At 35.8% G+C, this 19,737-nt stretch overlaps 2 protein-coding genes across 3 annotated transcripts; one reads left to right on the top strand and one right to left on the bottom strand.

The window, feature by feature from the left end:
- Positions 1-8,261: 8,261 nt before the first annotated feature.
- Positions 8,262-11,939, bottom strand: LOC128548574 (uncharacterized). Its single transcript, XM_053523836.1, has 2 exons — positions 11,789-11,939; positions 8,262-10,245 (listed from the first exon to the last, which is right to left on the bottom strand). The coding sequence occupies exon 2, from the start codon at positions 10,063-10,065 to the stop codon at positions 8,464-8,466; it is 1,602 nt and encodes a 533-aa protein (XP_053379811.1). The 5' UTR covers positions 10,066-10,245; positions 11,789-11,939; the 3' UTR covers positions 8,262-8,463.
- Positions 11,940-13,583: 1,644 nt separating this feature from the next.
- Positions 13,584-19,094, top strand: LOC128548584 (putative defense protein 3). Of its 2 annotated transcripts, XM_053523852.1 has the most exons (6): positions 13,584-13,787; positions 14,468-14,589; positions 16,202-16,362; positions 16,656-16,920; positions 18,289-18,374; positions 18,744-19,094. In XM_053523852.1, the coding sequence occupies exons 3-6, from the start codon at positions 16,284-16,286 to the stop codon at positions 19,019-19,021; spliced, it is 708 nt and encodes a 235-aa protein (XP_053379827.1). In that variant the 5' UTR covers positions 13,584-13,787; positions 14,468-14,589; positions 16,202-16,283; the 3' UTR covers positions 19,022-19,094. The 2 variants fall into 2 exon arrangements, with proteins under 2 accessions (XP_053379827.1, XP_053379826.1); XM_053523851.1 differs by lacking the exons at positions 13,584-13,787; positions 14,468-14,589 and having other exon boundaries at positions 15,498-16,362.
- The last annotated feature ends 643 nt before the right edge of the window (positions 19,095-19,737 follow it).

The following is a 19,737-nucleotide window of genomic DNA, read 5'->3' on the forward strand; positions in this document are numbered from 1 at the left end:
TCTGGAACAAAGTTTATTGCATCATTTTCACTCACATTAAGTCTAGAATGTCCTTCCAGAGAGAACAAATCAGTCCTTAATTTAAGTGGTACGTGTACCAGTGACAAGAAATCGTTACTGGAATTATATTTCGGTACTGTCAGCCGTTCATCACTATTGTAAGTAGTATCATAATAGGCTTCACTGACACAGCACATTCATATAGAACAAGAAGTGTATTCCTTTCATCAGAAGATCTATGTAGTGGAGTTGGAAACTGAAACTGGTTTCTCAGTTTATGTAGTAGGGCTTCTTTGAATGATGATCTTCTAGAATTAAATGATAAAGGAATTGTTTAAGAAGTCTCCTCAGTAAGTATGCAGTATCTGTTCCAAATGTCTGAAAGTTGCAGTATTTGTGATTAAGTTGCAGCATACTCAAGTTCATGTATAAGAAAAATCATGACAACATCTGTATTTGAGTTGTCCGGCTTAGTTTTACGAACTCCGTATCTAAAGGCATTTAATTTTTTTTTATGATATTTGCCCTCTGCAGCTATGAGGTCGTTTACATCAGAGTCGCAATCGCATTGTGATGTAAAGTTTAGCATCCTTAAAAATGCTATCACTGATTTGGAAGGTTGTTATGTTAAAGAGTTTTTCATGTTTTTGTCTTTACAGAACATACTCATTTCCCAATTTATTGGTCTAACCATCTCTTTGTAGGAGCATATGCTAATTTTGATGAGGATGCAGCTTTACTAGTATTTGATGCTCTTTTCTTTTGTCTCGAGGCTTGTTCTATATGGTTAACACTTAGCTTTGACTGAAATGTTTGTATTAGTTCTTTGTGAAAAAAATAGACTAACAGTACTTTGTCATTTTAATCTATTTTTTCAATTCTACTAATGGTTTCATAGTTGAATAATCTCTAAATTTCTGTCTCCTGACAAATAATGCACATTTTTGTGCTATCTTGAAATTATCTCTTGAGATGCAAAGTCTTGTCGATTCTTACTGTGTGATATTTTAACACCTACGAAAGCAAAATATTATTTATTACTTATCATTCACAAGCAATTATAGAATATAAAAAGTTTCTTATAAATGAACTGATCACAGATACTTTTGAAAGTTAAAATAAATACATATTTACCAAATCTTAAAATATACCGAAGTATATAAAACAAAGCATTTTTAATTTGTTTAGAAATAAAATATACATGTAAATTTTTCCTACCTGTGAAAATTCCTGCGAAAAGTCCTGATTCCATGAAGTATTCTTAACATTTCTATCTAAAACCTTAATACTCATGAAGGAGTGTGTTCTTGTCAGAATTAATGTACATTAATTAACAGGTAAAGCACTTCTGTGTTTAGATATTAAAGGACTTTAACAAAACATGATCAGACTGATTATTATTGTAATAGAGACCTTGATTGTTCATATTAATTAACTTCACATTGGTCTTATTCTTAATCCCTGTGACACTTAATTTTCACCATTTAAAAAAGCTTTTCATTTAATAAAATGATCATACCAGGATAAAATTTGTTATACCTGGTATTCTGTTAATTATAGACAATGTCATGTTAATTAAGTTTTAATATCCCCATTGTTTTTGTCGTAAACTGCAAAACCATTTCATAAAAAATATCATTTTCTTTTTTTACATTAATTTCAGCTGAAGATTTCAGTCTGATACTTTTTACATTTTTCTATTATATAAATCAAATTGGATATTTAAAGAAAAATATTTAATATTCCCCTTTTTGAGCCCCTTAAAGTACACATTTTTAACTTGTGATATATTTTATTGATAGATATTTATTCAATTATACTAATAATATAAAATAATTTGTTCAAACATATCTAAAGATAAACATTTGTATTATAAAGCAATATCAATGGATTTTTTTTGGTTAAAAACAGTGGTCATTTTTGCCCCTATTTTTGACCCTTTCAGAGGCATTTGCCAGATGGCCAACATATATTTTTGGATTCAGCATACCTAAAATATGTTAAAAAAGTATGTTGGACCAAATACTAACAAAATGCTTGTAACCTCTTAAATATGCTTATATCTGCAAAATCGGACTAGACTATATTAGGAGCGAAAAATACTCCATCTAGACGTCCACGAACTCAAAAGTTATTCCGCGGGACACGTTACTTCCCGTATTTTTTAACACCATTAAATAAGCGTTGATGTCACGTCGACCTTTATATTTCGCGCCATACATGTGCTTTGAAATAGGGTTTCCCTGTTTCGTCTACTTGTTTAAATTACATGAATAGCAGAACCATATTTTAACATATCTCAACACCACGAATCGGTTATAAGCCGCGTGTTTAATTCACTCGGGCTACTACGGTGTTCCGTTTGGACAATCGTGACTCTTTATTTAATACTAAACCGCGATGCACGATGGTACGATGACGAAAACGCGATGGCGCGATGGAACGATGATGAAACAACGATGGTACGATGGTGAAATCGCGATGGTGCGATGATACGATGGTGAAATGTCGGTGTAATATCGCGTTTTCATCATCGTACCATCGCGTTTTCACAATCGTATCATCGTGCCATCGCGTTTTCATCATCGTACCATCGCGTTTTCACCATCGTGTCATCGCGTTTTCATCATCGTACCATCGCATTTTCACCATCGTACCATCGCGTTATCACCCTCGTACCATCGCATTTTCACCATCGTACCATCGCCTTCCGGTGGTTATGCGCAGTGGTACAGTAAAAAATTATGTATCAGTAAAATACAGGCTTGATACAATCTCATTTTCACATTGTACTCAGTACCTAGAACAAGCTGAGTTTGAATAATATCATGTGATTTTTACATCTAGCCATTTATTTACTTTCGTGCATACATAAAATACAAAGGACGTGGCCTTGAAGATTTTAGAGTTTTAATGAACTGAGCACTGAACATTTTGTAAAACATTTTGAAAAACAGCAGAATCTAAATGGTAAATTTCTTCTCACACAATACATTGAGATACATTCATCTATTGTTGACAAAAATACAAGTGTACGGGACTACGCATTTCTAACCGGAAGGCGATGGTACGATGGTGAAAACGCGATGGTACAATAGTGAAACCACGATGGTACGGTGATGATAACGCGATGACACGATGGTGAATACGCGACGGTACAATGGTGAGACGCGATGGTACGATGGTGAAACCACGATGGCACGATGACGATGACGCGATGGCACGATGTTGAAAACCTGATGGTACAATGGTGAAAACGCGATGACACGATGGTACGATGATGAAAACGCGGTGGCACGATGGTGCGATTGTGAAAACGCGATGGTACGATGATGACACGCGACATTACATCGACATTTCACCATCGCACCATCGCACCACTGCGATTTCATCATCGTGCCATCGCGTTTTCACCATCGTACCATCGTTGTTTCATCATCGTGCCATCGCGCCATCGCGTTTTCGTTATCGTACCATCGTGCATCGCGGTTTAGTATTTAATAAAAAGTCACGATTGTCCAAACGGAACACCGTAGGCTACGCCCACTTGAAATTATTCCGCAAGCCTATTACCTCAGCGTATTGTTTCGATATGTTAAAATAAGGTCCTGCTATTATATCATTCTAGCCGAATCTTGATTAAATAAATGAGTACTTTCAAATAGATAAAACGAACAGCATCATTTTAATATCATGCTCATTGCGGTATTTTAGAAAACCATTTAACTGTTAAAAAGGGTGCTTACAAAAACAATACTAACCGGATGGCGAACAGTGCAGATCTTGATCAGACTGCACGAAAAATAAATATTGATAACAAAGCTTATTGTGGATTCATCCTAGTCTAATATGGTCGTAAATCATGTTTGTAATTGAAAGGCAATAAAATCAGAAAACTATCAGTAAAGAAATACATCAACAAGCTATTTATCAGGTTACTAGTAGTTGAAAAGTTTGTTAGTTTATAGCCCGAGAGAGGGTAGGTACGGGAGTGGGGGCTCTATCCGTGTTTGGGGAGGGGGGACGGGCGGGACCTTATTTTAACATATCGAAACAATACGCTGAGGTAATAGGCTTGCGGAATAATTTCAAGTTTGGACAATCGTGACTTTTTATTTAATACTAAACCGCGATGCACGATGGTACGATGACGAAAACGCGATGGCGCGATGGCACGATGATGAAACAACGTTGGTACGATGGTGAAAACATGGTTTGGTCTAAATTTTAAGGTGTGGGAGTGGGGAATCCCCTCATTTTTCTCCCCCTGAAAAGTTTTGAAATACAAGTATGAAATGGTGGCCTATGATGCATTTTTTGGTCTAAAGTTTGAGGTACTGTAGGGGAAAACATTCATTTTAGGGGAGTCAGGGGGCTCTCCCCTGTAAATTTTTGAAATACATGTATGAAATGGTGGCCTCTGGTGCATTTTTGGTCTAAATTTTAAGATGTTGGAGGGGGTTTCCCCCATATTTCAGTAGGGTCAATGGGCTCTCTTCCTGGAAAGTTTTGAAGTACAGATATGAAATGGTGGCCTTAGTATGGTGCATTTCTTTTGGTCTAAATCTTGAGGTATTGTAGAGGGAACCCCTCATTCTAGTGGGTGAGGGGGGCTCTCCCCCTTGAAATATTTTAATTACAGGTATGAAAATGTCGTTCTTCCGCCAAACAAGATGTTCTGTCCGGTTTGTGTTTGTGCCAAATGTCAGCGTTCATATAGAAACGTTGTAAATAATTTACTTTAGAATATTTGTTTGTAAATAACAACTTCTGTTCGTTGCAATTATATAATCAGATTTCTACCTTATGTTCTTATGTTATGATGAAGACTATTAAAGAAATGCATGGAAATTAAAAATTTGTTTGACTTGTTTTTGGCTTGTTTTATTGCGTTTCAAGTTACACTGACATACTTCCGGTCATATTTATATTTCAAGGGACCCAGCGGTCACCTTTCCCGTGCCTATTCGCGCATTTCAGACACGACGAAACTTGGATAATTATATAACAACACAACTCAGTTGTAGATTTGCAGTTAACGATCTTGCAAAGACCAGGGTTCAGGTTAAATATATCATTACTGTAGCATTATCTATATATAGACGTGCGATAAGAGCGGCGGTAAAAACCGCAGACACTTGGAGGTCAAGACCCCCGCCCCCTCCTCTCTCCCAAATATCAGCCAATATTTTCAGTCTTTTAAAACACACTGAGCACATACATATATCTCAAATATTGAATATGTTTTAAATTTGTTACAAAATCAGCTTGTTTGTAAAATTACCCTTTATTACCACTGCAATGGTAATTTTTAAAAACAAATGCACTAATGTCCTCGATATTTAATTACGAAAAAAAATGTAATTACTATTTTCACATTTATAACAGTCAGTTCACCTATCAGTGTTATAAAAACATGCGTTGTTATTTGATTTATATTAATTTTGCCATGCATATTACATTTAAAGGTAGCATCGGTTTGATAAACAAAATCCTTAATGATTTAATATCATTATGTCTATCAACAGCTTTTCATGTGTGGAAGCACGTTGTGAACTTAACGAAATAATCAGAGCCGTCGCGGTTGTTAAATTGCGAAATTCAAACTTGACAGTTTCGCGTTTCCCGTAAAAATTGTAAAAGTATTACGAACATTCAACTTCAGAATTAGCCCATGGATATTTCATGTGTATCCGATGAAATATCGTAAAAACACCAATACGCCAAATAAAAATTACCATTTACGGGCTAGTCCATACTATATGAAAACAGTGTGAAACTTTAAATTCTTTGTGTAAAAATTGTGTTTTCAACACTTGCATGAACTTAGCCAGAGTAGCCAGGGTTAGGGTTAGGGTTAGGGTTGGTATCTGGCTTCTTTGGCTGTTCTGGTTGCTCTGGCTAAATTCCCACACATGTTTTTTTCACGGGTGGCACTACAAGGTATCTGTAAAACACAGAAACACTTTTAGAATATGGGCCAGCTAAGAAAATTTGTAAATAGTTATACATTTAAAACAAGAAACTATAAGGTTAAGTACCATTTATGTGATCTTTTATCTTTTTTTTTTTTTTTTTGCATTCGTCGACCTAAAGTAATATATCGATTGTAATAAAATTACAAATGACTAAAACTGATGATTTTATACAAAATATAAGTGGTGCATTTTTGTATATTTTTGAGTTGTGTATATATAACAAGCTTTTTTTCCAGGGCGACAGGTGTGTTAGAAATTTTATCTCGTGCGCTCGACATCTTATCTCGTGCACACAACATCTTAACTCGTGCGCACGACATCTTATCTCGAGCGATACCACAGTATATACAAGATTTTTTATTATTATTTGGGTTTTACGGCGCACCAACACAGTATAGGTTATATGGCGCAAAACAGGACTACAAATTTTGGTTTCACATCTCATTTACATCGAAATAAAAACATGAGGTATGGAAGTATATACAAGATAACCAGAATGAAATGAATTATCATTGCTTTATAAGAAGATCGTGAAAATCCCAGTCATTGTGAACTACAGCTAACTTAAGGTAAAATCTAGTCATGCTTTACATGTCACTACAAAGTTATGATAAAATCTAGAAATGATTTACCCAACAACCTCACAGTCGCTGTAGTGGTACAATAAGGTATGCTTTATCCAAAAGATTGCAAGAAAACGGACATACTCTGGTCATGGTAGGTTTCTCCACAATATCCCCCAGTGATATCATACAAAGCAGTAAAAGTCCTCTATCGGAAAGGACAGTCGTAATATATGCTGCCGTGTGCACCACATTGCTGCAAAATTGAAGGTTAGAGCACAGCACAGTCAGAGCTGCACATCGCTAATTAAGCCAGCCACAAAAACTGTGGTGGGAAGATATAGCGTATTATATCAAAGATGAAGAAAGTGGAGTGGTGACAGGGTGTTAGGGGAAGGGGAGTGGTGACAGGGTGGTAGGGGAAGGCGGAAAACAAAGATTAATATTCAATAGGAAAAGCAATGTTCCCAGATAACGCAGCCTCCTAAATCCACTGTTTTACAAGCATGGATTCACAAATGACCATCACACACGCATGCACTCAAGTATGTATATACACATGCAGACACAGACACAGACAAAGCGAAACAAACAAACGTTCATGGCTATGTTAGAATGACTTAACATACCCCATCAATATACTAGTACATCGTAACGTTCATCAATTGTCGTAATCTTGCCGTGATCTTGTGACCAAAATTTTGGGAAGTGAGACCCATTACTCATTTACACAATATAAAATATCCACGCTACCCAAGCTACAACAGACACATGTATTCATGAGCACTTTAATTTATCAGAAGGTATGTCTGAAATGCCTTAAAATAATGGTATCGTTTTCTTGTAAATACTATAACTAAATAAGTAAGATGAGCAAAAATAATAAATGAATATGATTTAAGATACTTCCATTTTTCTGAATAAGTCGATTATTAGTTAACGATCAGTCAGATTGCACACTGAAGAGTCTGAGATTATTCTTGGAACCAGTTCTCTTAAGTAATTTAGGAAGTGGACCTATTAAGTCACTGGGCAATGTCATGTGATAACTACGCATTATCGTCAGAAAACACGGACGTAAACACGTCTTTTTCCACAAAGACAGGAGAATGCCGAAATTGCATCTGGAGAATCCGTTACTTGCCAGATACCATAGAGCAAACACTATAAATTACAGTTGTAGAATAGTCGATGTTTCGTGTTTGACCATTCCGTTAACATGAAATCTTTTTATGAATCAATGAATTGTTGCGTGTATTAATATTACAATATAAACAATGTAAAACAATGTTAAACCGAACAGACTGTACGACAGTTATGCTAATAATTTACCGTTATAAGAATCGGTCGTACTATACAGATATATCTTAATATAGTCTTAATACATGTATAGGCTTTTCTTGCAATAGACGTTAAACTCTAACAAGCCCGCCCGCTTAGCTCAGTAGGTAAGAGCGTTGGTCTATGGATCGCGGGGTCGCGAGTTCGATCCTCGGGCGGGGCGTATGTTCTCCGTGACTATTTGATAAACGACATTGTGTCTGAAATCATTAGTCCTCCACCTCTGATAATTCATGTGGGGAAGTTGGCAGTTACTTGCGGAGAACAGGTTTGTACTGGTACAGAACCCAGGAACACTGGTTAGGTTAACTGCCCGCCGTTACATGACTGAAATACTGTTGAAAAACGGCGTTGAACCCAAAACAAACAAACAAACAAATAAACTCTAACGTTTAATAAAGTTATTATGGTTCATTCCCATTACAAGACATAATATCAATGTCGTAAATTTGATATGTGCATGTGCTTTGCATAACACACTTTTTCCTAAGTCTTTCATCGGAACCTAATTAGAATCGTTGAGTAGTTTCAACATTATGTGTCAAGAACTCGAAAAATGCTGTCGTATGCCACATATATCCCTAAACTTTTGCATTCAATGCTTCAAGCTCATGATTATCTTGGTGCGAGCTTTGGGTAATATCAACTGAAAATGACTCCATGAATTTGGTTTCCAGTGTCCCAGTTTTATCTGAACTTCCTCTATGTATGAAATGCATCTCTTGCCCACTTTTGGAACTATGACATTCCGTTTTCCGTGTTGTCGTTCTGTGAGACGTTGAAGACGTTCTAGAAATCGAAAGCCTTCTGGGATCTCCGACAGCTCTCTGGACAGGCTTAACAAATGTCCTGTATAGACATTTGCGAAACTTCCTATTCAAAAATGTATATATGTAGAAATTTGCGTGGAATGACAGTACAAGTAATAATTCGTATGACATATGGATTGCTCTGTTGGTTTCCAAGTCGATGTTCTTACCATTATTCGCAGCTTTCTCTACGGCGTTATAGAGCAAGAAAATACCGTAAGGTATTTCCGGTATTAGGAACACAATAACAATGGCCGTTACAATTACAGAAATGCGGCGATTTTCCTCTACTCGTCTTGACAATTGCGACGCATTGCTGTCCATTCTACGAAGGTTCCGTTCTCCCAGACGTAACTGTCGGATAAAAAGTCCCGTGAAGATTAGGAGTGTGACGCATGGTATCAGATGGCGTATAAAGAAAGCAAACCACAGGTACAAACAGCCACCTCCGCAACCATCCTCAGTCAACTCCCACTGACAAAGTCCGTTTGATGCCTTTTCACTTCCTAGATGGTACGAATGAAGAACTGGAGACAAAACGAAAATAACCACGCACCATATAATTGTTTTCAATTCGCTGAATAGGGACTGGGACTTGAAGGGGAACGCGACAGACACGTATCTCTGAATGCCAAGGAATAATGTAAGGAATATTGATACCGTATGAAATGATTTGGACAAGAAATACTTCGAGATCATAAATCCACGACATAGACTCTTTGTAAGAATGTATCCATCAATGGGTTCCTGTGTTCCTACGTAATCATATTGATATGCGTCCGAAGCGTTGCTCCCGAAGCCACCTTGATAGTCATAAGAGTAAGCAAAACTTTCGTAATCTGTTTGGTTCAAATCAGCTGACAGGTTGGCATTTTCATGAACATAATCACTATAGTCTGGAAGTGGGTCATATCTCTGATATACCATGATGTAACTCGGCAAAGTAACAAGTCCAGTCAATGAATCAGAAATTGCAATTGCAGCGAGAATCATATTTGTTGCATTGCGCATCTTTCTGCGCAGCAATACAGATATAACGATGACGTTCACAAGGAAAACGAAAATGACCAGTATTTCCCAAATATATAAGTACACTGGTCTTTCAAATGAGTACCCAGGATACATGTATTCGTCGCCGTAATCATAGCTGTAATTTTCGTAGATGTAACTATAGTCATTTTCCCTACCATCGTGAGAGATAGTTGTTGACTCCGACATTGTTTGTCGTGAAGGAGTTGTATTGTTAACTATTACAAGAGTGGTTGTAGGGCTCTCATAGATATATGATGAAATATTCACTAGTAATGATGTGGCTATTGTTGTATTTGTTGTCAATGGTGAGTTAGTATTTACGCTTCCGTTTGCGTTTTCCATCTTCAAAGGCACATGAATTCGCAATAGAGTTCTGAATGTGTACGAAGTATAAATGTAAATATTAGAAACGTTTTACACGTTTATACACGTGTTTTGTTCCTGTTGTTGCTGTGTACATGGGCACGTGGTCTCATCTGAAATCCTGCTAAGTCTTCATATGGTAAGACGGCTTTATAAATACTGAAAATATAAAGAAATTGTACATCATTACACAAACCAATAAATTTACTAAGTCTAAGGATATAAGTACAGTTTACAGTGCATAATGTACTGTAATGTTTGAATGCTAATTCTTATATAATATAGAAAACGTATTCAGAAAAGTAAATGTACATGTATATGCATTCATAAATGCGTTTTGCAAAGCACAAAATATCTTAAGCATTTCATTTAGTTAACTTGGTATTCAAAGTTAACATAGTTAAAAAAGCACTTTTGCGACGTAAACATGTTTGTTTGAAATTAAACTATACGCCATCATCCTCTTATACAGTAAGCCGTGTAAAATACTTTCAGATATTTCATGCCTATGGCTTAAATACACGCAGTGTTGAGGTCTCACATGCTACAATCTGAGTTGTGGTTTTAAGCGGATATGTTCTTGGAAAGTGGCTCTCCTATCGGATATTTATGCCTCTTCGATAGAATATTAATGATATTCTTCTCAAAAAAAGTTAACCAGAATGGTGGGACAGACTTCTAATAACTTTTGTTATTTCGAATTCATTGATGAAAGAAATAACTAAATATAACCACCAATTAAGCAAAATCATCGATACAACTTGATTTGTATAATTGTCTACTTCAATACGGCCTTTGTAGTTCTCACTAAGATAATAGACTAAAGTAGCAAAACAGGAAAAGATATATTTCCTATTAACAACAGCATATTTTCACAATCTCCCAAGTGTCTGAATTGGTGAAAATTTTAATTGCACAAATATTTACATAGGCAAAGAAATAGCTAGATAAAAATGTATGTACATGCTTGACCGGGAGTTAGATCATGATACATGTATACAGGGCCCACATGGTTAGTATGGTCGGAGGTCTAGATCAGAATATATGTATAAAGGCCCGACGTTGTGGTGAAAAATAACAAATAACTTATCAAACTGGGAAAAGTGACATTGACCTCGGGCTACAACGGCTAAAGGTTAAAATGTTGAATTTTATTTACACGTATGAAATATATTTTGATTTTATTTGTGAAAGAAAGATATGTTCACTAAAGTATTCATTTCAAACTAAAATTTCAATTTTACCTGCGAAACGTAATTACGACATACGTAAGATGAAAAACGTAAATAAGTCCCACGATTGTTTCTAGATTTCCTTCGATATGAGGGCTTACAGGCTCGTATAAGATCGGGTACATCAAATTCCTTTTTTACAAAAATACCAAATGTTTCCTAATGCATTACGACATAGACTTGCAAAAAAAAAGAAGATTTCGGTAAACAGATAGAAAGTATAACGAGACATATTTAAAGTACGACGAAAAAAAAAATTTGTAAAGAAACAGAAAGGCGACTGTCTGCATAATATAATACTAAATACAAGGATCTTTTACGATTAAGAATTATTTTGCTATAAATACGGAAGTAGGTTAGCTAATTATTAAATTTTCACTCTTGATAAAGGCTGAACATAACATAAAACTGTATTGTATGCATAAAAAATAATAGTTCCTTTTTCATGCGTTTAGGATAAATAAACTTACCGTTGATTTAGAGGTATTTCTTAAATTCCCGAAAATATTCTGTTGTAATAATTTTCATTCTTCCCTATTTATAGCTTCGTCAACATGTTGTTAAAGCTATCGTTCTCCGTTATCAACACTTACCAATACCCAAGCTAAATATGACGTATGTAGCAAAACTGAATCCGGATTCATAAGTAAATAATATGAAATTCGGCTATACGGAGTGCCATGGAATCTTGCTCGAGCAGTTAAAGCATTTAGTTGTCGCCCAGTTTCAGTTAAAAAATATTCTAATATGAAAAATTCATGCACATACTTAATTCACGTCAACGAACTAAAAGGGTTTTCCGCGCAGGCCCGGATCCAGGGCCGGCCCGAGGGGGCCCGTGCACCCCCACCCCCACCCCAGTCGGCTGAGAGGTAACTTATACTCATATTACTATTTTGGCTAAGGACTAATTTTTTTTCTCAAAATTTTGACGCAGAAATGCACCAGAGGCCACCATTTCATACCTGTATTTCAAATTTTCCAGGGGGAGAGCCCCCTGACCCCGCCCCCGCATCAAGAAGGTAGTAACCCCTCCATTACCTCAAATTTTAGACCACAATTGCTCCCAGGGGCCGCCATTTCATGCCTGTTTTTCAAAGATTTCCAAAGGAGAGCCCCTGACCCCGTCTAAAATGAAGGGAGTAACCCACCAATAAATGCACCAGATGAATGTTACTTCCCGTATTGCGTTGATGTCCTGCCGACCTATTATATTTCGCGCCATACATGTGCAATGAAATAGGGTTTCACTACTTCATCTGCTTGTTTACATAAATAGCAGAACCATGTTTTAACATATCTCAGCAATACGGTAGGCTTATCTATACGGCGCGTGTATATTTCACTCGGGCTACGCCTTCGTAAAATTATTCCGCAAGCGTGTTGTTTTGGTATGTTAAAACAAGGCCCCGCTATATGTCATTCTAGCCGACTCGTGTTTAAATGAAGAGATAATACGAACAGCATCATTTAATATCATGCTCAATGCAGTTTTTAGAAAACCAATTGGAGCGAATGTCTAGATTGCAATAGCGATTCTAATAATGACTGCACCGCTGATAATAGTGTTACCCTTACCATGCTATATTTCTATAATGAACTTATCCACCCTCCATTTTGAACAGTACCTTTAACTATTAAATGGGGTGTAATACTTACCGAATGGCGAACAGTGCAGATTTTGATCAGACTGCACGGATGTGCAGGCTGATTAAGATCTACACTGGTCGCAAAGGCAAAATCAAATGTACATGTATACAAACGTTTTTAACTTCACGAATCATTTGCACTTAAATATACAAAAAAAAACTATTAGATAATAACTCTAAAGGTTTCACATGTCTTAAAATATATTTTTACATCTATCTTGTATTTCCAACTAGATGGTATAAACGGTACAATACAGAATCAGGGACACTTCTTTTTATGATATGAAAGAACAGCTTTAAAATTAAATTTAGTTTAAACATGTCGTTCTTCCGCCAAGCCAGATGTCCTATCCGGTCTGTGTTCGTGGCAAATGTCAGCGTTAATATAGAAACGTTGTAAATAATTTACTTCAGAATACTTGTTTGTTTGTTTGTAGATAACAATTTCTGTTCATTGCAATTATATAATCGGATTTCTGCCTTTTGTTCTCATGTAACAGTTATGACATTGAAGACTACTAAAGAAATGCGTGATAATTAAAACTTGTTTGATTTTCTTTTTTTTTTTTTTTTTTTTCTTTTTTTTCTTTTTTTTTTTTGTGTGGGGGTCGGGGGGTCTTTTTTATTGGGTTTCAATTTACACTGACATACTTCCGGTCATATGGTTACACTCTATTTTTATATTTCTAGGGAAACAGGGGTCACCTTTTGGCCAGTTCAGACACAACAGAACTTGGATATATAACAACACAACTTCTGTTATCTAGCTTCTTGGCTTCCTGGGAGGAAAGAATTCGGCTCTGACCACCGACCCTCAGTGGTAAGGCGCAGGTGATTTTGCAGTTAATGATCTTGACCACCAAATGGTTCAGGTTAAATATATCATTACTGTAACATATATTTATATATAGAAGTGCAACAAGAGGGTGGTTAAATCGCCCCCTTCCGTCCAGTGGAACCTGACCTGGTCAGTATATAAGATGGGTATGTCATTTTATCATATTGGAAACGTGGATTTTCTTGTTACATCTTATACTTTATGTAAATCATTTTAACTTTAGCGAAACAACATGAACATTGTTTAAGTCTACTTTTCTTTATTTATAGCTAAACCGTGTTTTAACACTATACACGACGGGCTGTTATACGTCAGACGTACGACGTATAAACACCCGTGTGTATAAATTAAGTTTAACTCTTATATATTTTGTACTGTAATATTTTGATAAAATATGATAATTGTTGTTGTTGGTGTTTTTTTGCGCATGAGTGGCGCCAAATGGTAGGTCGTCACGCACCTTGGTACCGGAAATGGTAATACGCCTTCCGGAATAACCCGTAGTTCCATTAAGGCACAAAAGATGGCGAATTATTCTGCATATAGCTAATAACTAACTCCGTGTATGTGTTAATTAATTATGATAGTTATGCTACGTAACATTCCGTTTTAAACATGTTTTAAGTAAATATCTGACCAATTTTGAAAACACTATTTTTCAGTGCGTGCATGGCGCTAAATATCACGTCGACGTGACATAAACATAATTGTTGTGATGATTAAAGCATTGTTAGTCATATGAGAAATATATAACAACACACCGTAGTGTGACCATACAACCAAAGTAGGTTTAGTTTGACATTTTTTATTTAAGACCAACGTTTCTTCTTTATTTTCTGTCTCTTTAGAATGTAGATTCTAAGCTTTCTGTAGTATTAATTATTTTCACACTTTGCTATTCAATATCCTATCTTAATTATTTCACAACAATGGAAAAATAGTCTTTAAATTGTTTTTTCCATCATTTCAAGTAAACATGCGTCTGTTTTTCTTCTCAATGTAGTTCTTAAAGTGCAAACATTGATATATTCAGCAAAGTAGTTGTCACATGCGTGTTGAATAAAAGTTTGTCTCGTGAGATGTAGCGATTAAACCGGTCAATTTATGATAACAATTGTTCTCATAATAGCTTGTATTTCAAAATGTATGTCAACAAGTTGATTTCTAAATTGGTCAATTTCCTGTACATACTTAGTAGTATTGAGCTTTAAATGAGCCGAGCCATGAGAAAATCATAGTGGATGCGCAGTCTGGTCTGGATCCATGCTGGTCGCAAACCCACTATGTTGATTTTCTCATGGCGCGGCTCCAATGTGTTTATAGTCATTTTAATGTTTACTTTTGTCTGAAATCTGAACGATTTTTTTCCCAGCTCTTCGTATACCGTCACCGTGTGATTAACAAGCTAATTCTAAATATTGTGATAACAGTCTCGTAAAATATCGTCATCATAACACATAAGACAAACTTACCATGAAATGTCCTTGAAAGAGGTTCCAAATAACTCTGAAAATAAAATTAACCACAGCATTGAAAATAGCCGTGGACGGGAGGCGGGCTGGCTAGGTATCAGAGACAAACAATCAATTTTTTTTTGGGCTTTTAGTACATTTTCGGATCTCGGATGCCTGTTACGGGAAGGAATAAATGCTAAATCTTAAATGTTCAGTATATTTACTGTCAGTAAATTAACTGATTTATTTTATCACGTGGATTTCAACGTTTAATCGCAATACAAAAAAAAACAACAAAAACCTGCAGTTTAAGAACTAGTCTCATTGATGGCACTTATGTGAAGAAATTTTAATTGATAATATAAATCTTGATCGACAGGCATACTTACAACTTCTATCAGTTTTCTGATATATAAGTAAAGTTTATGTTATCTTTATTTGAAGACTTACAGTTGTACCTGTTAATTGCGCATATACCGAGCTAATTGCCTCGTCTTTTTGCCACAAATGTCATTGATTCGACGAAAATCACGCGCCTGTCAATTTTGACAGCAAATATGATTGTTCATCGTAGTTATATGGCCTTGTAATTTCTACTTACAAAACACACAAAGGTATAAATGTCCATTAAGATGAAAGCAAATCAATTCGTCACTAAGACATCCTGATTAGAACTTGTTTATCAAAGCTCGTTAAATAATTACTATATTTATCAATTGATTTGGGTAAAATAAATCGGACATAGCTTTGGCTTTTTTCTCTGATAATTTGTCTTTTAAAAATAAAAAGGAAAAAAATTGTAAAGCATTCACATTTAATTTTATGGAATTATTAATTCAAAAGTTCTAAAACTTTTTTGTGATAAACGATTGTAAACTAAACCATGTTGGTTAAGTATTGCATTTTCGCAATTGGCTTGATTTCACCTGTGACGTCATTCAGTCACGGCGCCCCGGATTTCTCGTGCAAGGATCCGTCAACGTTTCATACAAGAAGATTGAATGGAACACACGAAGGTATCATTATGCCAGAGGACATGTTAATAATTCCTTACACCGTTGATACAGATGTGACCAAATACCGACCAGGACAAAAAATAACAGGTAAGTTCTCTAATAGACATACTAAGTATACATTATTACTATATATTGAATATTCCCAGTCCTGCAACTAGAAGTGTAAGTTGCAGTATTTGCTGCAACTGTATCTGTTACATGCTTGTTTTACATGATTGTCTTGCATGTAACGAACCATCTTACTATATTAATAACTACTGACTTACTATGTTCATATATCAACCGTTATTTGAACCCGCTTTTAACGCATTGGTTTTATGAAAATCATAATGAGTTCATATTATCGTTGTTTAACTGTATCAAAATAACTTACGTTACAGTTACTCTACAGTCAAGTGACACAAAGAGCCCGTTACGTGGATTTTTCATACAGGCAGTTCAGGCAGGGATACATCTCCGAGATTTACGACGACGGGCGTTTGGAAAGTTTGAGAACACAACTGACGACGAACGGCCGTCGGTATGTCAATCATTCAGGACAACAGAAACAACGGGGATCACACATTCCAACAATAAGGGAAAGCAACGTGTGACAGTTACCTGGGTCGCGCCTACGGAGTACAATCCAGGAGAAATCCAATTTCTGTAGGTTTTGATATACTTAGTACATAGAAGTGTCTGTGGTAAAGTGGTACAAATGCACTAATGTCCTCGATATTTAATTACGAAAAAAAAATTGTAATTACTATTTTTACTTTTATAACAGTCAGTTCACCTATCAGTGTTATAAAAACATGCGTTGTTATATGATTTATATTGCCATGCATATTACATTTAAAGGTAGTATCGGTTTGATAAAAAAAAATCCTTAATGATATAATATCATTACGTCTATCAACAGCTTTTCATGTGTGGAAGTTAAACGATTGTTTTAAAACGCATTGTGAACATAACGAAATAATCAAAGCCGTCGCGGTTGTTAAACTGCGAAATTCAAACTTGACAGTTTCGCGTTTCCCGTAAAAATTGTGAAAGTAGTACGAACATTCAACTTCAGAATTAGCCCATGGATATTTCATGTGTATCCAATGAAATAATGTAATCAAAGCCTTGAAATGTCTGATGGTTGCGGGTTTTTGGTAGATTTATTTTCTGTTTAAATGCCAGTCTATGAATACACATGAATGAGAAACAAATACAAATTTAATGTGCCTCATATCTAAGATGAACTCTGCCTGACCCAGCTTGTGATGTAACCATGGGCTGGAATACCTTATCATTGATAGATCTTATATAATCTAAATGGTCAGTGTGAGTGGATACAGGCTGAATAAAAACTGCTTGTTCATTGATAATTCATCCGCATTATTCCTGAATGGTACTATTTTTGTAGCACATTAACATCCTTTGGATGTGATTCGGAATAAAATAAAGATGCTATGATTGTCAGAAATACACTTTAACCTTGGTAGCGGGATAAACCCGCAACCAAAAGCACCAATACGCCAGTAAAAATCACCATTTACGGACTAGTCCATACTATGTGAAAACAGTGTGAAACTTTAAATTCTTTGCGATAAAATTGTGTTTTCAACACTTGCATGAACTTAGCCAGAGCAACCAGAGTAGCCAGGGTTAGGGTTAGGGTTTGGTATCTGGCTACTTTGGCTGTTCTGGTTGCTCTGGCTAAATTCCCACACATGTTTTCAAGCGAACACACGGGTGGCACTACAAGGTATCTGTAAAACACAGAAACACTTTTAGAATATGGGCCAGCTGAGAAAATTTGTAAACAGTTATACATTTAAAACAAGAAACTATAAGGTTAAGTACCATTTATCTGATCTTTTTTTTATTATTTTTTTTATTTTTTTTTTGCATTCGTCGACCTAAAGTAATATATCGATTGTAATAAAATTACAAATGACTGGAACAGATGATTTCATACAAAATATAAGTGGTGCATTTTGGTATATTTTTGAGCTATGTATATATAACAAGCTTTTTTTCCAGGGCGACAGGTGTGTTAGACTATGCGACATACTGGACCGATATACGGTCTCAGCGACTTATACCAGACGGTTATAACACTCCATCAGGTGATTATATATTTGTATAACACATTGCTTGGACGTTCGTACGCGGTACAAAAAAAAAAACAACAAAAAAAAAAACAACATAAATACTCTAAAATTAATTCATAAAGTTTCTCAATAATGTACTTGCACTTACTATTTATTCGAAGAATTTTGAAATTTGACATACACCTGGAAACGCACGTTTCTTTGAAAGCGGAACTTTTCAGCAATGATTCTATGTAAGAGATATATCAAACAGGTTAGTGATTTTTTTATTTGATAATCTGTGGAAAAATTGCACCTGATGAGAAAGTAAATGTATAAGACAAAAAAATGGTATATATATATTTTTTCCATAAGGTCGCATTCTTAAATGTATGCTCTTTCCAGAAAACAATATAAGCGGGAGATATACACCAACTGCGGCATGGTTCCGGTGGCTACAATACCTCCGCCAGATGCAGCTACTCAAGCAGAACCTCGGTATACCAATCAAGGCATCACAGGATACTAACGGGGCGGGGCATGATCACGATCACCACCACCATCATCATGATCATCATGACCACGCCCACGACCATGCACATGGTGTTACGAATAAGACAGATGCCGCGGTGACGCCGAAAAAATCAGAGATTCCTACTACAACAGTCAAACAAAAGGTTTAATTCAAACTTGCAAAGACGCTGTCAATATATTTCACCTATTGTGTAAATTGTTTCTTTTTCTCTCGTACTTTGCTTTGCAAATAAGTAGCAAATTGAATGTTCTTTGGAAATTATTACAAATAGCAGATATTTCCAATGTGGGATGTCCGAGTGTTTTCTATTATGCAGATAAACTGAGCTCAGTTCAAGATATAATAGATATAGATCCTAAATATCTAAACGAATTAACTGCTTTCAAAACGTACAGGCGCACCTTGCAAGAAGTAAGAATATCTCAAAATGTATGAAAGTAAGTCCAAGACAACTAAATCTAAAAAGTATTCTCTTGCGCAAAAAACGCACACGTTTTGAAACTTTAGAATTTTTCTTTGCCTCTCATAGTTATACATATGGTGGTAGAATTAGGACATGCATCTATTTTTTAAAGATTAAATTATCTCGTGCGCACTACATCTTATCTCGAGCGCTCGAAATTTTATCTCGTGCGATCGACATCTTATCTCGTGCACACAACATCTTAACTCGTGCGTACGACATATTATCTCGAGCGATACCACCGTATATACAAGATAACGACAATGAAATGAATTATCATTGATTTATACAAAGTCATTGCGGACTACAGCTAACTTAAGGTAAAACTAGTCATTCTTTACATGTCACTACAAAGTTATGATAAAATCTAGAAATGATTTACCCAACAACCTCACAGTCGC

This window comes from Mercenaria mercenaria, chromosome 14 (genome assembly GCF_021730395.1).
Source record: "Mercenaria mercenaria strain notata chromosome 14, MADL_Memer_1, whole genome shotgun sequence".
In the NCBI taxonomy this organism is placed as follows: Eukaryota; Metazoa; Mollusca; class Bivalvia; order Venerida; family Veneridae; genus Mercenaria; species Mercenaria mercenaria.